This window comes from Brassica rapa, chromosome A10 (genome assembly GCF_000309985.2).
Source record: "Brassica rapa cultivar Chiifu-401-42 chromosome A10, CAAS_Brap_v3.01, whole genome shotgun sequence".
Lineage (NCBI taxonomy): Eukaryota > Viridiplantae > Streptophyta > Magnoliopsida > Brassicales > Brassicaceae > Brassica > Brassica rapa.
Window position 1 is genome coordinate 19348319 of NC_024804.2, and position 18732 is coordinate 19367050.

Here is an 18732-nt window from a genome sequence, read left to right on the forward strand (position 1 = left end):
ACTGATAAATAAAAGAGAATTGGAAAGAAGAAAGAAAAATCCAAAGGGGATTGATTATCTATAATCTTTACTAAATTAACAATCAAACCATTTTTGCATAAAGTTTACAAAAGAAAAGAACAAGAACACAAGAAGAGACTCAAAAGAAACTATAATCTCTAACAATAGATCAGATAAAGACATGAAAAGCTTTTTATTTTCTCTTCAGCTGGGAGCCAAGAAATGAACACGAGCAAGTGTGTACTCTTTCCCAGCAATCCAAACACCAGTCTGTGACCATTGTACATCTTCCCAATCCAGATTCTCCTCCAACACCTGTTTCTCAATTCCACAAACATCATCATCATCACTTGTTTTATAATTAACAAAAAAATACAAGAATTTTACTAAATTAATGTTAACCTCGACGTGATCTGGTGGGAGTGGAAACCCGATATCCCGCATAAGCTTCTGCGGGAGAGGTTTCTTACATCGTGACCAACGGAAAACATCAATTACACTGTTGTCTGAATCTGTATCTGTTTTTTCACCGTCTGTTGTCACATGAGGGAGAGGTTTCCTCCATCGTAACCAACGGAAAACGTTTAAGGAAAACATGACAGAGTTGTTATTGTTATCCATCTCCTTAGCTTCTTCGGATGATGAGTGTTGTTGTTGGGAGGCTTGGAATTCTTTCATAGTCTTCTCTCCAGCGAAACAGAGCTCATACCTATTTGCCATACAAAAGAGTTTGATTTAGCATGTAACAATATCTCATTAATGTTGTTTGATATAAACATGTGTTTAAATACCTGGATGAATGTGTTTCAAGGTACAAAACTTCTCCTTTCTTCAAGCGAGCAGAGGTGAAAAGAGGCTTTTTCAGACCCTTATCGGCCACAGCGCTTATGCTATATTTGATCCTGCAAGAAACAAAAAAGAAAAGTAAATCAATGCGTGGGTAAAAAGTGATCTTAGAAGGTAAAGATTATCTAAAGCATTGTGCGGAAGTTTTCAGAGAGTTTACCAAGGTTCATTGCAGAGGTTGTATTGTATTGTTACTTCTCGAACAAACCTTTGTTGCCGCTGACCATTCTACAGAACGGTAAACAAGTCATCAGTACTGAAACATGTCTAATCAAATTTTGAAATGCAAGTGAAGTGAGGGATAGAGAATCAGAGATTTTAAAGTACCGAAGCTGCAGCTCTGGTGGTCATAGACTTATCAACAGCCATTGGTGCAAGTGTTGGCTCTGAGGAGTGTGTAAGAGAGGGTTCCAGTTCTATAGTTCCACCTCCTTTCTGAAATAAAAACACCAGTAAGGACTTGAAAAAGAATCCACTTTTTAAACTGGATATTATGAACATCCTGCCAAGGAAACAAGGAGGACAGATAACAAAGAGATGTCAAATTAATAACCTTAAGTATATAGCACCGCTCAACTTTGTAACTGCATCCGATTCCAGCTCCCCATGATCGAGAGCGGACATTGTTCCTTAGCTTGGAGGTATAGTCTTAAAATATAATATATATCGAATATAAAAAGTTAGTATGAACATGGAAAAGTCAATAAAAGCACAAAGATAAAAACCTAACTTACAATCTTGTGACGGCAAGACTCTAATGGTAGCACGCAACTCTTGCAATGTCGGTGGAGGAGGGGAAGATGTAGGACGACAATAACCTGTATGCATGAGAACTAGAAGACATACCAGAATCAGTGTTATGTTAGTTCAAAGCCAAGGCATGAAATGCAAAGATTCTTTAGGACACGTACCAGCAACAAGATCTGAATCATCTGTGTATATGTCTGTTCCCCATAGCTGGCCACCTCTTACCTTCATAAAAATAAGCCAAAGGTCTCAATATACAATAAAAAAAGATTATGAGAAAGTCTTTGGATGTATCTTCGTCTTACTCGGCGGTTAGTAGCAGTAACATACTCAGCTGGAATCTGAACTTCAAGAGTGGGGCCATTACTTGCGAACTCACCACTTTTGTCAGGCTGAGAAGATTCATATTCCTTCCACAATTTAATCAGTTCTTGCATACATTCCCCAACGTTGTAAACAACAACCGGAACCTCTGATTCGCCTGGATCATTCAGTAAAACAAAAATTCAACAAGCTGTCGCTCTGACCAAAACTATGTTCCATATAAAAGTTGATAAAAGCAGCAGAAACTTGATACATGTGAGCTCAACCTTATACTAATCTTATACTTGATAAAAAAAACAATGCAGAGATATAAGCAACTTTAAGCAACACAAATGAAGTAGCATTGGGGATTGAAACCGACTTTTTGGTCCAATCATTTTATATTTTAACATTCTACCGTTACTCTGCAACCTAAAGGCAAGCCTAAGAAGGAAACCTCATAGATTAATTATCAAGTACAAGTGTGTCGCAGATGACCATCATCAATGCACATATAAAAACGAATGCCAGTTTAACCGATTATTTTTCTTTCACTATTGTTCACCAAGCAGTGCAAATCGATCCTTTCTCGAAGACATAGTAACGAATGATTACCTTGTACCCTGCAAAGAAAACACACACACAATCAAACATGGATGATGCATTAGAAACCAGATTAGTGACTGACAAAAGTTTAAGGACTTAGACCAATCAACTAACTTACATGGTAAAAGAAACGAAGGGAAAATAATCTTCTTAACACAGAGAGTAAGGGAGGCGGCAGGGAAGAATATCAAAAGAGACGGCAAATTTAGGTTTTCAAGGTGCAAAATTTTCTTTACAGGCTTTTTAAAAGAAAAGAAAACAATAATGGTAATGAGATATTCTCAACAATAATCAATATCGCCTGCAGATTTTACTAAATATGTTCAAATTTCAACCAATCCTGGCGTCTCTACTCTCTCCAAAAGGTAAAAAAAATTATAGGATTAAGCTAAGATATGAGAGGCTAATACTAATTAGACAGCGTCTAATATAAATGCGTAAGACAAAGAGACGCACGCAACCTTCGTAGTTGTCCTGACTCCGTGAACGGACACGGTCGTGGTTTGTGGGCTGTCACATATTCCTCTTGTGCAGGTTTTGGCAGATGCTTCACCGAGCTCTTTCTCGTTCTGTGAGACCTCTTCAGCATCAGTCTCTAGCTCTCTTTTAATATGATCTTTTTTTCTTCTCCTTCTTTCTTTCTCCATCGTTCTGCTCCACCCTCTCTCTCGTTTCCCACCTATCGGTTTATTTTTCTTCGCTTCCAGTCTCTTTTGGTTCGCTCATGACACACTATCAGCAAACATTGATCCTCTGCGGTCATTTCTATCCTTATCACGGGATGCAACACACAGATCCACATTTGCGTTTGAACCTTCACCTCTCTTCCCTCTATGTTAATCCTTCTACTCTTTCCAAGCCAAGTGAGCATGCCCATCCTTAGTCTCAGCCTTTGTGTCGTTATAGTTTCTGACCCTCCCTATCAATTTTTGTGTCCCTATATAGCTTCCAGTGTTAACCTTTTCCCACTAAAGTCACCTGCTGATTTCTCAAACTTGGCGATGCTGATGAACCTGAGCAGGTGGTGGAGAGTAACAGGAGGATGAGTAGATTTAGGGTAAGAAGAAACTCAATCACTCCAAATTCACAAACCCCTTAAAAATTAGCCGCTCCAGGAGACAGAACTGAAACTTATTCTTCTAAAATTTACAGAACAAACAAACACACAAGGAAATTGTATCACCAGAAGAGCCAATGAAGCTCTGGAATGAACACAGACAAACAAAAAAGAATAGACTTTTAACCGATAGAAATTGAAATAGAGCAAACGCTTGTGGAGATTGCCGGAATGTGAAAATGGCAGACTTGTTTGAGACTTTTGCACCGTCTCTCTTAACTCCCCTCTCCTGAGTACTATTTTCGTTTCTCGTCCGTTGCTTGATTGCTGGTCGATTTAGGACAAATGTAAATGATCTCTGGTTCGATCGTCTCAGTCTCTCAGACCGTGCGTGCACTTAACCCGCACTTTTAGGTTTTTGTATATTGCGTACTTACCCTCATACTTATAGAATATCTCGTAAGTTTCTCAAAACTTTAATTTTTAACAAGTTCTATGGGCCTGTTGATATAAAAACTCATATGGGCCTAACCCGCCAGACCATAAAGAACAAATCAACTTCTCGTTTTCAATGTGGGATTCCAACGCTTCCTATACATTTTTGTGCTTTGCATTAAATGTTTATGGTTATAATTATTTTTGTTTTGAAGTCATATGAAGCTAGTTTTTGTAGCGCATGTCCACAGGTTGAGCTATGTGCCTATGTGTGACTGACGTCGAGCTCTACGTGTTGAATATATACGGGTTTAGTTGACTTTTCTTTAAATGTTGCAACCCTTTTTAGCAAAAACCGGTGTGCCGTTTTCAAATAAGCCAACGGATCACAGAGCTCATTAAATTCACTGATACAAATTTTTTGACTTATTTATGGCCCTGTTCGTTTCGTGGTCGCCAGCGTCAGCGACCAGAGTCAGCGACCAGCGACTGCGACATGATGTCGCTGACAGTTGTTCGTTTGAAGGTCGCGCGATTGATCGCAGCGGTTGTCGCTATGTTGTTCGTTTTTATGTCGCGCGATTGATCGCAGCGGTTGTCGCTGTGCTGTTCGTTTCTGTATCGCTGGCGACCAAATATTTACTTTTGACATACATTTGCTCTTGTGTATTTAGGTTTCGTCAAAAACGTGGCTAAATCATTAAAACTGTAAAGTGTAATAAATCACACCATGGATGCAATATATTTAATCGTTTCAGTTTCTTATATTTTTCCTTGTACAAGTTCACTTTTGTTTATGAATTGTCACATTAATAAACTATAACTCTAATTAAAAAGTCTACACTTGAATATTATTCCTTGTAACTTAGAATATTAAAAAATCTAAATAATAAAAAAAAGTGATCATACGAGTAACATATAATAATAATCAGTACAAACTTAAATCAAGTCATATTAAAACAGTCATACTGAAACAGACTACAATCCTTCATATATCTTAACTCCAATCATATTCTCAAGATAGCTAATCTTATCATCATCACTAGAGATAAGACATAAAAGCCATTCTATTTTTCAGCCAGAATTGCATTCCTTAGAACATAAGGCTCTTGATCAAATTCCTTACGCTTTCTTTTTGAACCTCTAGCTCTACTTGTTCCTTCTCTTGGTGCTGGCATCTCAGTGTCAACTGAATCAGACTCGTCATCCTTCTCTGCATCTACTCTAGAATCTAAGCTAGCTTCTCCTTGCTGAGCACACCATCCTTCTGCTCCAATTACAGTAACAGCACCAAACTCTGTTTCAAACACATCCATGTTTGGAGGCACTTTGGTCTTATACTTTCTTGCACCTTGCCATTCCTGTTTAAGAAAAAAAATTTAGTATATTTGAAACATAGAGTCTTTTTCAATGTCTAATATTTTTTTCAAGCTAATACTGACATTATTAATTCAATGTCTAATATTTTTCACTCTAAACACCACTCTAAGAGAGAAAACAGGGGATTAAATGAAAAAACAAAATATAAAATATTCAATCATTCAAGCATATTCACAAAAGATATATTAAACAGTCAATGACCACTAATTCATCTCAGCCAAAATCAATTTTAGACAGATCCAAGAGGCATAAGAGTATAAATCTCATTACAAAAACAATAGATGTGAGTAAATTTTTTAAATGCAGAAAGAGAACTCCAATACACTGAAGACTAAGAGAATGATACTATAAACAATAAATTTGACTTAAACAAAACGTCACAGACCAAAAAGAACTCAAACCCATGTCTGAAAACATTCACAGGAACTCAAACCCATAAAACCATGTCTGATAATCAGATTAAAAACAGAGATTTGATAATCAAATACTGGCCATTTTTTAAAGACTGTTGGAGCATGGGTTTGAGTTCTTGTTCTATTCTAACACAAATTCACACACCAGATCGCCCCATTTTCTGGTAACCACACACTTAGTTTCTCTTGTTCTTGTTCTGATTATACCATAACCCATATCAAGAATCAAAAAACCCAACATCCAACTTAATTAATATAAGGGTTCCATTATTCTAACACAAAACGCTAAGAGAGAGAGAGAGAGAGAGAGAGAGAACTGACCTTTAAGAGAGCTAAGGTGGAGAGAAGCGTGAGAGATGGAGAAGAGAGATCGTGAGAGATGGTGAAGAGAGGTGTGAGAGATGGAGATGAGAGATCGTGAGAGATGGTGAAGAGAGGTGTGAGAGAGGCGTGCGAGATGGTGAAGGGAGAGAGAGAGAGCTGAGGCCTGAGAGACCGTGAGTGAGAGAGAGAGAGAGAGAGAGAGAGAGAGAGAGAGAGAGAGAGAGAGAGAGAGAGAGAGAGAGAGAGAGAGAGAGAGAGAGGCGTGAGAGAGAGCTGAGGCGTGAGAAATTATTTTAGGATTTAGGTTAAGGGTATTGTTTTGTAATTTTGAAGATAGATTGAGGGTGTTTTTGTATTTTGAGTTTTTTTTTTCTGATCGCAGGTTTTGGTCGCAAACGCTGAATTTCTCGGCGATCAAAATTTTTAATCGCGGGTCGCTAGCGTCTGGTCGCTGCGATCAGTCGCTGAACGTGCGACCGGTAAACGAACAACGTTTAGACGCTCAGGTTGGTCGCTGACGCTAGCGACCTCCAAACGAACATGGCCTTATTTATAACTCGAGCGACCATCAGAACTGGCGACCATGCGTACCACTCTCACGAGAGCCTTCAATTTTCCTTGGAAAAAATATTTCAAAATTGAAAGACATGAGGATGTCTATCACTATACAATCACTAGCATTCGTTCCATTGTTTGTAGTAGTGGTACATGCAGCCCTAGTAGTCATCACAGCCGAAGATGAAAACTCGCCGGAGGAGGCAATGTTTCCAGCGATGTTTGTGTTTGGAGACTCATTGGTGGACAACGGAAACAATAACCGTTTGAATTCGCTCGCTAGGTCCAACTATTTACCTTATGGCATCGATTTTGACGGTGGCCAACCCACCGGTCGATTCTCCAACGGCAAAACCATCGTCGATTTCATTGGTGCGTACGTCCATCTTTATACATATACGCGTATATGTATTAGATGATTTTTCTTGCTGTTTTTCAAATTGCAATAAATAGTTGTGTACCTTTAACCATTCTACTAAAGTGATTATACATATACACTTCTTTTTTTTTGGTAAACTACGTATATACTTTTCACCAGCTGCTTTTCACTTATGCCCATATGAACAACTCTTATAATGAAAGGGCCTGTCATTCCTTAATTAGCCTCTCTACATGCATGTGGTTTTGGAGGCAATGGATGCATGTAAAACATTTTGGCATGAATTACTCTTTTTTTTGTAATGAGAATAATTAATAACTAATAGGGGGGATTGAATGCAGGAGAGTTGCTAGGGCTGCCGGATATACCAGCGTTCATGGAAACGATAGACGGAGGAGTTAATGTTCTTCGGGGAGTGAACTACGCATCGGCTGCCGGAGGAATCTTAGAAGAAACCGGTCGCCATCTCGTACGCATGCACTTCTCTTAATTATCTAAATGTGTGTGTGTTTTTATGTTAGTGAATGGAAAGATCTCCAACGGTCTAATGTGTGTTTCCACGTATGTTTTACTAATACATATGATAGATTTACAGAACATAAATTAATCATTTAACTAAAAGTCTAAAACAGTCGTCATATGGGTTCACGAAGAGTATTTAATATTTACTTTTGATTGGGTGCATGAAGTTTTAGAAATCAATTTTCATGAGCAAAATTAATGGGGGTTGCATGCATGCATGCAGGGAGAGAGATTCAGCATGAGAAGACAAGTGGAGAATTTCGACAAGACATTAATGGAGATAAGTAGGGGAATAGGGTCATCAGTACCAGAGTATATGGCAAAGTCATTGGTGGTGGTTTCATTGGGGAACAATGACTACATTAACAATTACTTGAAACCATCGCTTTTCCTCACCAGCTCCATCTACGACCCTACTTCTTTCGCAGACCTCCTCGTCTCCAACTTCACATCTAATCTCCTTGTAAGTTTAAACTACTTAATTAGTCACCACACATATGTAGAAACAAATATAATTTAATTGCTTGTATGTTCTATACAATGTTGCAAATAGTATATTATGAATACACCAACATTAATATGTTAAACTAAGATGAGAGTTTATGTAATGTGACTTATAGGAACTATATGATAAGGGGTTTAGGAAATTCGTGTTAGCTGGTGTGGGTCCATTAGGTTGTATACCAGACCAGCTAGCCGCTCGGGCGGTTCCGCCGGGTCAATGTGTGGAGGCGGTCAATGAGATGGCTGAGCTTTTCAACAACCGTCTCAAGTCGCTGGTGGATCGTCTCAACTCCGACAACAAAACCGGCCGCGACGCCATCTTTGTCTATGGCAATACCTATGGAGCCGCCGTGGATATACTCAACAACCCCATTAATTACGGTTAAGTACCTCATCTAACTACCGTGCGAACAGTATGTTCAAATGTCTGATTCTGTCAAGTGTATGTTATAGGATTCGAAGTGACGGACAGAGGGTGTTGTGGAGTAGGGAGAAACAGGGGAGAAATTACGTGTCTGCCACTAGCTGTGCCATGTGCATTCAGAGATCGACATGTTTTCTGGGATGCTTTTCACCCAACGCAAGCTTTTAATCTCATCATTGCTCTCAGAGCGTTTAATGGCTCCAAATCCGACTGTTACCCCATTAATCTACTTCAAATGTCTCGTCTCTAATGATGCATTTCTCAACAAATCTTTTGTTTAACGTATCTCTTTGTATTTTCCTTCTTCAAGTTACTTGCATTGATTTTTGGATTTTTTAATCAATGCAATTTTATCGTTATAATTTTTACCTGATACATTAATTTATCTATCAGTATTTGATTGCATATATAAATGCCATTTTAGTTTAGTAGAAGTATAGTATAGTGCTTAGCTCAACCCTAGAGAATATATCCTGGAAATATTCACAAGGCCCAATATAAATTTACAAAAGCCCAAAAAGCCCAACACAAGGTAAGTGATTAGCGCTCGGCCCACAAACAAAGAAGATAAGCTTTGGAATACACAACATCTGACAATCGGCAAAAACTAATTATCTCCGGCGCGATGGAAACGGAAGCGGTGGTTCGAACCGTCGCCGGCGTCGACTGTTTCGTCTCACTACCTCGTCAGATACTCCACGTGCTTCAGTCCACGAGCTCATCTCTTCTCCCTCCGCTTCTCCCTGTCGAGCTCCGCTCCGGTGATCGTCGTTGGCCAGTTGCTTGGTCCGGCTCTAGCTCATCCTCTTCCGCGATCGAGGTTTCTCTTGATTTAATCCCGTTTGGAGCTCTAATACTCTCTTTTTTTGTTTCTCATTGCGTTTTCAATTTTTCGATTCTTCCGTTAAGGTTGCTAGAGTGTTTGCGGAAAGCATTTCGTTGCCGGATGGTACAGTGGTTCAGGTTCGAGTTCTCTCTAATATGCCGAAGGCTACTCTAGTAACAGTTGAACCAGAGACTGAAGATGATTGGGAAGTTCTCGAGCTCAATGCAGAGCTTGCCGAGGCTGCTATACTTAGTCAGGTATTATTGGATAGTCTTTAGCTCTTGATCTTATTGCAAGTAAGCGTTGACTTTCTAGTTGACGGGAAAGGTTACCATCGTTCTCTTTTTTTAATCTCTCTAGTTTATGTTTTCGTATAATCTCGTGCCCGATTCAGTAGTGCCTTTAGTTTGTGGCAATGGAAGAGAACCAGTTCGCTAATTGGTCTGCTGAGGTAACTTTGGGAACACGTTTTTTTTTTTCAGGTGAGGATACTTCACGAGGCCATGAAGTTCCCTTTGTGGTTGCATGATCGAACTGTGATAAGATTTGCTGTGGTTTCAACATTTCCACCAAAAGGGGTGGGTAAGACCATCTTTGTTCTACAGCTTTTTTGTTTTTTGTTTATATTAGTCGTCTATTACCAAGTTTTTGTAGTTTTTTTTTTTCAACTTACTAATCTCTTATGCTTACAATTTTGCTAATGATTTTTTTTTTGACTGCTGGCTTGTTTTCAGTACAACTTGTGGCAGGAACTGAAGTGGCAGTGGCTCCTAAGAGACGTGAAAGGAATCTCAACGCGAAAAAGGGTCTTGATGCTTCGAGTAAAGATGTGAAAATCATGTTACGTGTACAAGATACCACTAGATCAGCGTTTCATGAAGCTGATGTCAAAGGATTTGATGTAAGGGTAGCCCTTACTTCTGTTGCCTATATTCATCCAGAAACTGCCGAGAAATACTCGCTAGAATCTCTTCAGATGATTTCTGTATCCCCAAGAATACCTTTGAAAGGTAGTGTGAAGAAAGACGAAGATTTAAATAAGAAAAACAGCGATGCTTCAAAGGTGGTTGAGAATGATAGTCACAGCTCGAAGAAAGAGCCCCGTCGAGCATTTGTTCGTCTTGTATTTTCGGATTTAGCTGCCAAAGGACATTTAATGATGGTGGAGTCTCTTCGTCTCTATCTAGGAGCAGGCCTTCACTCATGTGAGTAATATTTCTTAGCATACAGATGCTTTTGTTTTATGTACTTATAAAATTTTGATGTTGGTGTAGTTAGCTTGTCTACCTGAACGGCTTGGTAATTTAAATGTACGGAAAGACAATGCAACACTAGGATTTTGTATTTTATTCCTATAACTGTCAGGAAGTAAACATGTAGGTTTTTTGAGAGTTGTCATGCATTTCGAAATCCAAAAGCTAAGGAGTGTGCCATTTTGCATGTTTCCTTTCTCAATGGAGCTTTTTACCACAAAATCATCAATGTCTGAGTAAGAGTTATCATTTGTATGTAGGGGTTCACTTAAGGGGATGCAATGTCAACGTGCACAAAGAAGTTCCTGCTTTTTCACTTTCTCCGTGCATCTTTAAGATTTCTGAAAAGGAAAACGTGCTTGATAGAGGTACGGATATGCTTGGCAATCCAAATTCTAATAGAAGAAGCAGCCATCCACCTTCTGGATTGACCACCAATGTGGATGTTGTGGACTGGTCTGTGCACGAGAAGGTTGTTACGGCTCTTTTATCTGAGGGTTTACATATTGAAGGAGAACAGGACAATGCCTATCAACTTAAGAATAAGAAAGGACTGGAATGCCTTACTCGCCTGTGGTCATTGGCACAGCGTGATGCTATTGCGTCAGTCACAGGAATTGATGTTAGTTCGTTGATTTTAGGAAGGGAAACTTTGTTCCATTTTGAAGTGGGAGGCCTCGAATCTTATAAGTCAAGAGACGGGCAGCCTTCTGTTGTTGATCTTCTGGAAATTAGGAAGGACAAAATTGTTCCTTTAGAAATTTTGTACGTAATGACAGTCTCTGACGAGTCTTCGCTTCGTGATAAATTCGTTGCGTATGAGCTTACCTTGGATAGAAGTGAGAAGAAGGACAATGTGGTTCATATTGAGCCAATGCTTGAGAAAATGAATCTTGGCGAACCTATATTTTTCTCGTCTGCTAAAGAAAGACACTGCAATAAAGGTGTTTCCCCGGATGTATCTTCCTTAGCGTGGATGGGCTCAGCTGTGTCGGATGTTATCAAGAGTAATTTTTCTCTCTCTTAGCATCTCCTTATTTTAATTATAATATCATGATGGCGCTCTATGTTATATATATATATATATATATGTGTCTGCGGATAAAAACTAAATCAATCAGTTATAGATAGGCCTTGTGTCATGCTTTCTGATAACATAAAATTTGCTAAGATTTTGGTTTCATTCTGTGTTAGTTTTGTTATTGGATACGTTCTAGCTGCATATAAAATGTTCACGAAGCAGTTTTTTGCCTCAACTTAAACTGCTTGATCATCTACCATTTCTGCAACCTTTAATTTTTGTATATTTTATTGCATCTGGATATTGTTCATGAGATCTGTTCGTGCAGGGATGACCGTATTATTGTCTCCGACAGCTGGAATGTGGTTTAGCAAATTCAGTGTTCCTTCACCTGGACATATTCTCATATATGGGCCTCCTGTGAGTTCCCGTCCCCGTTTTTCTGTTCCATTTGGAATCACTCAAAAATTAATTTAGTGCATTTTTGGTCCCTGGATTTACTTGTATCTAGTTGCCAATTGATTCTATATATCCATTAACGTTAGTACGTTACCCACTCCAAAGCTATTTCTTTGGCCAGTCATGAATATCAGGATGTTTATTATATCAATGCTTCAGATTTTTTCTTTTCTTTTTACAACGTTGAATCATTGTTTCCCAGGCTTCAGTCGTTTCTTAATTTCTCTTTTTTTTTTCTACTGGTTAAATGACCTGGTTGTTTACTAATGTGAGCTTCTGGTTGATAGGGTTCAGGAAAGACAATATTAGCAAGAGCTGCTGCAAAGTACCTTGAGGAACAAAAAGACTTGTTGGCACATGTGTGAGTGGTTATGGTTAACGTTTACCTCTACTGATCTATTCCAACCAATATCATTTGTCTTCAAGAGACTTATTCTGGAACAGTTTTGGCTAAGTATTGATTTTCCTTGTGCAGGATTCTGGTATCCTGTTCTGCACTTGCCATGGAGAAGGTTCAACACATCCGTCAAACCCTTTCTAGTGTAATAGCTGAAGGCTTGGAACATGCACCATCGGTCATCATTTTGGATGATCTTGATAGCATTATCTCATCATCTTCAGATAACGAAGGAACTCAAGCTTCGAATGCGATTACTATGCTTACAAAATTCCTAACAGATGTTATAGATGATTATGGGGTATGAACTGTTGAAAAATATCAGGTCTAATATTTCACTGTTTTAAGTGTTATATCCACTCTTCTCCAAGATATGCTTTAAGCGACTAAATTCTAGCTGGTATATTCGATTTCTGCTCATTTTTAGTTACTCAGTTCTGTTTTCGTCCACTCAACAGGAGTACAGGAATACCTCTTGTGGAATTGGCCCACTTGCATTTGTTGCTTCTGTCCAGTCTCTAGAACAAATTCCACAGACATTGAGTTCATCAGGTATGAACTTGTTATATACCAGCACCTTTAGCTGTTTTCACATAAATGATCCATGTAATATTTTCAGGAAGATTTGACTTTCATGTGCAACTGGCTGCTCCTGCTACTTCTGAACGTGGGGCGATACTGAAGCATGAAATACAAAAACGCCTTTTAGAGTGTTCGGAAGATATATTGCTCGAGTTAGCTGCAAAATGTGAAGGATATGATGCGTATGACCTGGTATTTATAATTTCCATATGTTTTTAAGATATGATGTTGTGCCGTTATCAGTAAAGATATTTAAAAGAAATTTTGGCAGACCCTTCAAGTCTAATACTATCTGGGATTGTCATGTCGTATATGTTTTGGATTCAAGCTTACATCCTTTTCTTTTGATTTTCGTTCTGTCCGTTACTAGACATTGAGCTTTTGTTGGATTCTCTTTTTCCAGGAAATATTGGTTGATAGAGCTGTTCATGCTGCCATTGGCCGACATCTACCTTGTGAATCCAATGTATCCAAATATACTCTGGTCAAAGAAGACTTTACGCGAGCTATGCATGAATTTGTGCCTGTTGCCATGCGTGACATCACAAAATCTGCTTCGGAAGGTGGTCGCTCGGGGTGGGAAGATGTTGGAGGTGTGACTGATGTTAAAAATGCTATCAAAGAGGTATATATGCATGTTGATTACCGTATCTGATTTCTTGCTCCCATTAAGATTTAACTAGTGTGGGTAGGAAATTTGGCCGATATTGTTATCCTTTTATTAACTGTAAGCATTGTCAACTTGCATCTACTTGGTTTTATCTGCTAGCGTTTATGTATATTCTCTTACTGAGTTATCTGAGAATTAATCTGATGGAAATAATTATACTGTTCTGTATAATGTATTGTTACGAGTTATGTTAACAATTACAATTACAATGATCAGTAGTTATTTTGAGAACTAACTGTAGAAATCCAACTTATTTGCTCTTTGTCATGTCCAGATGATTGAGTTGCCATCCAGATTTCCGAAAATCTTTGCAAAGTCTCCTCTGCGTTTGAGATCAAATGTTCTCTTGTATGGCCCACCTGGTTGTGGGAAGACACACATAGTTGGTGCAGCTGCAGCAGCGTGTTCCCTACGGTTTATCTCAGTGAAGGGGCCTGAGCTCTTAAACAAATACATTGGTGCTTCTGAACAATCTGTAAGAATGACACCTCTCTTTGTTATGCATCTTTAAGATGCTTTTGAGATGATCATCCTGCTTTATCTTTACTGCTGTATTCTCCTGGCAATTGTTTTTCTTAGTATTTACTGTGTACTAGATAGGTAAAAAACCTGAGTGTTATCCTAGTAGTTCCACATATATCTAATAACGACAAACATCCATCTCTCAGGTCCGTGATATATTTGCAAAGGCAGCAGCCGCAGCACCATGCATACTCTTTTTCGATGAATTTGATTCAATTGCTCCCAAGAGAGGACATGACAACACCGGGGTTACTGATCGAGTTGTTAATCAAGTAAGTTACTTCAAAAGTATGTGCATACTCAACCAACCCTAAAAGTTCAAACATCTCATGTCATATTTTTCTTTTGCGTAGTTCTTGACAGAGCTGGATGGAGTTGAAGTTCTAACCGGGGTCTTTGTATTTGCTGCTACAAGGTATGTACACCAGAATACGTCTATATTTAGTGTTCAATGCATTCATACAATCTACAGAAAACGGGTGGATTAAGACTTGAGAGTAATTCCGTAATGATAATAGCCATTAATTTTGAAGCCTATCTCAGTCCTCATTTTATGGTTTCATTACATACAAAAGATGAATATATGACTTTTATATTGGTTTACTCATTTAACAGTAGGCCAGATCTGCTTGATCCTGCGCTACTGAGGCCTGGCCGGCTTGATCGTCTTCTTATGTGTGACTTTCCATCCCCACCAGAGCGATTAGAGATTCTCACAGTTCTCTCTAGAAAGGTTAGTTCTATCATTTGAATAATTTCTGCTAGTTGTTTTTTTCCTGAAACCTCCTAAGTCTTCACGTTACATATTCTGAGCAACCATAAACTTGAATCCCCTATTAATTGAGGCATTTATAAAAATAATACAAACGAAAAATGATACAATAATAATAATCTTTGCACTTTTATGCAGCTTCCGATGGCTGATGATGTTGACCTAGATCCTATAGCTGCGATGACTGAAGGCTTTAGTGGAGCTGATCTTCAAGCTCTTCTCTCAGATGCGCAACTTGCAGCTGTTCACGAGTTTCTGAGCAAAGAAGATAGAACAGAGCCTGGAACGACTCCAATGATAACTGATCCTCTTCTGAAGTCGATCGCTTCCAAAACTAAACCATCGGTTTCTGAAGCCGAGAAGCAAAAGCTTTATGACATTTATAGTCAGTTTCTGGATTCAAGAAAATCGGTATCTATCTACTCTCTCCACCCTAGTTCCTCTTCCCTTTTTATACAGACCCATGAATTGATTACTAACAACACCAAAAAAATTTCTTCCTTGTAGTCAAGAGAAGCAAAGGGCAAAAGAGCAACCTTAGCGTAACCAGAAGGTATCACAATTCACAAAGACAAAAAATGAATACATTTGTAGTGTAGGATCTACATCATGAGGTATAATTTCCCTTGTGATCTATATGCATAGTGATAAGCATTATAGTCGAATAAGAGTAGACAAAAACAGTTAAGAAGCTATTCAGAGGCTTGAGATAAAGATAGATAGGGAGCAATAATGCTTTGGTCTCTTCTATACAGTGTAATTTCAGAAAGATCCAGACGACTGTAAACAACCCTATAGTGAAAACAGTGTCCGGTTGCATTTTGAGTTGAACCATAACCAAACCGGTTTTGTTAGTTGGTTTCTGGATATGCAATGTTCATGTTATGATGATTGTATTGAAGTCAAATCCGGAATCTGTTAATATATTTCCAAATATTCATATGACCAACTAAGGTCAGCGACTGTTGGTAAAACAAAAAACAGCTTGTGGTTCTATAGACTATATTAGACCATGCCAGTCATTAATGTTCTTATATAGCCATGGAAGGAGTCAACCAAAGAACAGTGTCAGTTAGGAAACTGTTATTGAGTCCAGTTAAATATCTCATCACATTCAACAGAGACAGCCCATTAAAAAAAACAATATAACAAAAGAAAGAAAAATAGAAACCGTTGTTTGGTTTTATAAATTGGGTGGAGAGGTTTGCTATGACGTCTCTCTATCTCTCTCCCTACACTCCTTAACCGAAACGGCATGCACTTTTCTTCCTTGTTGAACTTGCTTTCTCCATTCCTTCACGACAGCATGAAATAACTCATCACAATCTGGCATTCTGATGTTTGACCAAACCCAAAAACGGTTAAAAATAAAAGGATAAAATAGTCTTTTTCTCCTCTTTCCTCCACATTCTTCTTGTTTTTTCCTCCTTTTTTCTGGTATATGAACAAAGTTCTGAGCTGTGACCAGACCTCGACCAACAACAGTCTTTATACCTTCTTTGACCTTTCTCTCTCTTTTGTTGTCTTCTTCTTTTTTAACTTCCCTTTTTATCTTCCTTTGGGTTCAGAAACCAGTATTTGCCTTCACTAGCTGCCTCGGCTTGCTCTTCAGGTATGTCTTTGGTCTTTTTCCTTTTTCATCATTTCTTGTGATTCCTTCATAGAGCAGAACACAAGAGATATTAGGCATTAGCTTTGGTCATCTATCAAATCATAAATGTATATAAAACCTTCTATAACCAGTTCCCTCATCATATGAACAAGTAATCACCATAAAGATAATGAAACAAGACAGATTCAGGACATGACAGCCCCTGTTCATTTGCATTCCTACAATTAGTAATAGCACCAAACTTCGATATAGATTTTTGAGTGTACAACAAGTCAAAGCAAATTCAGGAAAAAGCCAACTTTTTTTTTTCTCAAATATAATAAGAATGTAGTGTTTTTATTTAAAAAATGGTAAGGTTTGAGTACACGACTGCCTCTTCTTTTGTATATGTAGCTAATTTCTGTTTTGAGTTGCTTGTTTTGTAAGATGATTCATAAGATCTTTTGAGAAACGTTTACCTTACATCATCCTCATTCCTGAAATCACTCACATATATTTGACATTCATTGATTCTCTAGATAAGTCCAATTTCTTCAAATTCACCTTACACGTTCGAATATTCTTCGGTTTTCTAATCAACTGCACAAATGTTACAGGTCAGAGGCCAAAAAAGAAACAGGTGTAAATCAAAGCCTGTTCTGTCAGAGAAAAACTCACACATGAATAACCAAGGAAGTCAGAACGTTGCAACATGCAAGCCCGTCACAACATTCGTCCACACTGACACCAACACGTTCAGAGAAATCGTCCAGCGCTTGACAGGTCCATCAGAGAACAACAATGCTGGAGCAGTAGTACCAGAAGCAACGGCTATAAAAACCGCCACACAACAAAAGAAGCCGACGACTTCTAAGCTCCATGAGAGAAGGCAATGTATGATGAGGCCAAAGCTTGAAATTGTCAAACCTCCTCTGAGCTTTAAGCCCACTAGCACGACACCGTCATCCAAATCTGGTAATACCAACCTTTTAGCAAGTCCAGTGGGCACACCTTCTTCATTGCTCTCTAACCTGTCCTTGATAGAAGGGGATAAAGCAGACCCAGATACAGAAGAAGAAGAGAAAGCCATTAAGGAGAGACGTTTCTACTTGCACCCATCGCCAAGGTCTAAACCAGGGTATACAGAACCAGAGCTGCTTACTTTGTTCCCTTTAACATCTCCCAATTCCAGTGGCAGACCATAAAATTCGACAAGAGTAAAATCATAAGCTTGTTCTCTCTACCTACTACCCCCAAAGGCCATGTACATGTAACATTATCTCAATCAAGATTTGTCTCTGTAACGTTCCATTGTAGGTTTCATACAGTAAACAGTCCTTATTGAGTCGAATATTTGCAATCCATATTGTATCAACCCAGCGTGACAGCATGCAGTCAACAGAGTAGTTATGAAAACATGATCAGGCTTAATCCCCAAGTCCATCATAAGAGAGTAGATCATAAGTGCTTCCTTACCCATACCGTGCACAGCACACACAGCTACCACAGCAGTGAACATAACCAGATCTCTATGACCATCTGAGTGGAAAACAGAATACGCGTTCTTCAAGCTGCCACATTTGGCATAAACATCTAGTAGAGTTCCCTTCAGGCGGATATCGCTAAGTCCGCCTCTGATAATATAACTGCGAACACACAGGAAGGAGACTCATGACTGTCACGGTGTCAGGCCTCATTCCTCTTGCTTGTATCTCACGGAAAACATCAATGGCTTCATCAGGACAACAACTTTCAGCATAGATACGAACCATTAAACTACTAAGTCCGAAAAAACTGTCCTAAAACTATCCCAGTAACAGCCGTTTATCAAGAAAATCCACGTTACAGAATTTGGATCAGACATTTCCACAAACACTTGATAGGCAAAGGAAAAAAAAACAATTTACTTCAAAAAATTTCTAACAATCGACACACAAGCAAAGACTAAATGTGACAGAGACCTAGAGATACTAGAAAAGAAACAATTTTTATCAAGTTCCTTATGTCTCCGCTCAGTTTCCCGTCTCTGCATAAAAAGCAAGCAAGGTTTATAGGCTAATAGCTGAAACAGAGTAGGTTAAATTACGAAACTCAGCTAGTAACGGGGTAAATAAGAATAAAATAAGTTATTGAGGTCCTTACAT

The 18732-nt window shown here is 38.7% G+C and overlaps 4 protein-coding genes across 10 annotated transcripts; 3 read left to right on the forward strand and 1 right to left on the reverse strand.

The window, feature by feature from the left end:
• Positions 1 to 33: 33 nt before the first annotated feature.
• On the reverse strand, positions 34 to 4007 carry LOC117128884. Of its 4 annotated transcripts, none has more exons than XM_033281582.1 (12): positions 3747 to 4007; positions 2964 to 3515; positions 2512 to 2519; positions 1899 to 2074; positions 1758 to 1818; positions 1581 to 1679; positions 1400 to 1494; positions 1174 to 1281; positions 1007 to 1074; positions 792 to 902; positions 403 to 709; positions 34 to 315 (listed from the first exon to the last, which is right to left on the reverse strand). In XM_033281582.1, exons 2-12 carry the CDS (start codon positions 3089 to 3091, stop codon positions 205 to 207), a joined length of 1272 nt encoding a protein of 423 aa, XP_033137473.1. In that variant the 5' UTR covers positions 3092 to 3515; positions 3747 to 4007; the 3' UTR covers positions 34 to 204. The 4 variants fall into 4 exon arrangements, with proteins under 4 accessions (XP_033137473.1, XP_033137472.1, XP_033137475.1 ...); XM_033281581.1 differs by having other exon boundaries at positions 2964 to 3641; XM_033281584.1 differs by having other exon boundaries at positions 2354 to 2519; positions 2964 to 4000.
• Positions 4008 to 6469: 2462 nt separating this feature from the next.
• Positions 6470 to 8859, forward strand: LOC103847155 (GDSL esterase/lipase At5g08460). The gene is made up of 5 exons (XM_033281593.1): positions 6470 to 7038; positions 7387 to 7514; positions 7791 to 8030; positions 8188 to 8452; positions 8525 to 8859. Exons 1-5 carry the CDS (start codon positions 6759 to 6761, stop codon positions 8743 to 8745), a joined length of 1134 nt encoding a protein of 377 aa, XP_033137484.1. The 5' UTR covers positions 6470 to 6758; the 3' UTR covers positions 8746 to 8859.
• Positions 8860 to 8896: 37 nt separating this feature from the next.
• Positions 8897 to 15942, forward strand: LOC103847158 (peroxisome biogenesis protein 1). Of its 2 annotated transcripts, XM_009124207.3 has the most exons (17): positions 8897 to 9315; positions 9405 to 9578; positions 9804 to 9903; positions 10056 to 10526; positions 10835 to 11581; positions 11924 to 12015; positions 12342 to 12415; positions 12530 to 12752; positions 12910 to 13003; positions 13071 to 13225; positions 13437 to 13658; positions 13978 to 14178; positions 14372 to 14497; positions 14579 to 14640; positions 14841 to 14958; positions 15136 to 15408; positions 15505 to 15942. In XM_009124207.3, exons 1-17 carry the CDS (start codon positions 9121 to 9123, stop codon positions 15541 to 15543), a joined length of 3366 nt encoding a protein of 1121 aa, XP_009122455.1. In that variant the 5' UTR covers positions 8897 to 9120; the 3' UTR covers positions 15544 to 15942. The 2 variants fall into 2 exon arrangements, with proteins under 2 accessions (XP_009122455.1, XP_009122456.1); XM_009124208.3 differs by lacking the exon at positions 8897 to 9315 and having other exon boundaries at positions 9435 to 9578; positions 9804 to 9899.
• A 305-nt stretch (positions 15943 to 16247) lies between these two features.
• Positions 16248 to 18476, forward strand: LOC103847156 (VQ motif-containing protein 31). 3 transcript variants are annotated; one of them, XM_009124206.3, is made up of 2 exons: positions 16248 to 16609; positions 17206 to 18476. In XM_009124206.3, exon 2 carries the CDS (start codon positions 17269 to 17271, stop codon positions 17791 to 17793), a length of 525 nt encoding a protein of 174 aa, XP_009122454.1. In that variant the 5' UTR covers positions 16248 to 16609; positions 17206 to 17268; the 3' UTR covers positions 17794 to 18476. The 3 variants fall into 3 exon arrangements, with proteins under 3 accessions (XP_009122454.1, XP_033137489.1, XP_033137490.1); XM_033281598.1 differs by lacking the exon at positions 16248 to 16609 and having other exon boundaries at positions 16959 to 17563; positions 17633 to 17963; XM_033281599.1 differs by lacking the exon at positions 16248 to 16609 and adding an exon at positions 17037 to 17127 and having other exon boundaries at positions 17206 to 17963.
• Positions 18477 to 18732: the final 256 nt, after the last annotated feature.

What these genes read in the sequence shown, in the direction of transcription:
- LOC117128884 (XM_033281582.1), bottom strand. Translation starts at nt 3,091, where the DNA reads ATGCTGAAGAGGTCTCACAGAACGAGAAAGAGCTCGGTGAAGCATCTG. An exon ending in TTACTGCTACTAACCGCCGA is followed by an intron (nt 1,819 to 1,898) that starts GTAAGACGAAGA and finishes ATTTTTATGAAG; the next exon opens with GTAAGAGGTGGCCAGCTATG. An exon ending in TCCCACCAGATCACGTCGAG is followed by an intron (nt 316 to 402) that starts GTTAACATTAAT and finishes ATTGAGAAACAG; the next exon opens with GTGTTGGAGGAGAATCTGGA.
- LOC103847155 (XM_033281593.1), top strand. Translation starts at nt 6,759, where the DNA reads ATGAGGATGTCTATCACTATACAATCACTAGCATTCGTTCCATTGTTT. An exon ending in AACCATCGTCGATTTCATTG is followed by an intron (nt 7,039 to 7,386) that starts GTGCGTACGTCC and finishes GATTGAATGCAG; the next exon opens with GAGAGTTGCTAGGGCTGCCG. An exon ending in CAACAACCCCATTAATTACG is followed by an intron (nt 8,453 to 8,524) that starts GTTAAGTACCTC and finishes TGTATGTTATAG; the next exon opens with GATTCGAAGTGACGGACAGA.
- LOC103847158 (XM_009124207.3), top strand. Translation starts at nt 9,121, where the DNA reads ATGGAAACGGAAGCGGTGGTTCGAACCGTCGCCGGCGTCGACTGTTTC. An exon ending in ATTTCCACCAAAAGGGGTGG is followed by an intron (nt 9,904 to 10,055) that starts GTAAGACCATCT and finishes GCTTGTTTTCAG; the next exon opens with TACAACTTGTGGCAGGAACT. An exon ending in CTGATCGAGTTGTTAATCAA is followed by an intron (nt 14,498 to 14,578) that starts GTAAGTTACTTC and finishes TCTTTTGCGTAG; the next exon opens with TTCTTGACAGAGCTGGATGG.
- LOC103847156 (XM_033281598.1), top strand. Translation starts at nt 17,197, where the DNA reads ATGTTACAGGTCAGAGGCCAAAAAAGAAACAGGTGTAAATCAAAGCCT. An exon ending in GACACCGTCATCCAAATCTG is followed by an intron (nt 17,564 to 17,632) that starts GTAATACCAACC and finishes TGTCCTTGATAG; the next exon opens with AAGGGGATAAAGCAGACCCA.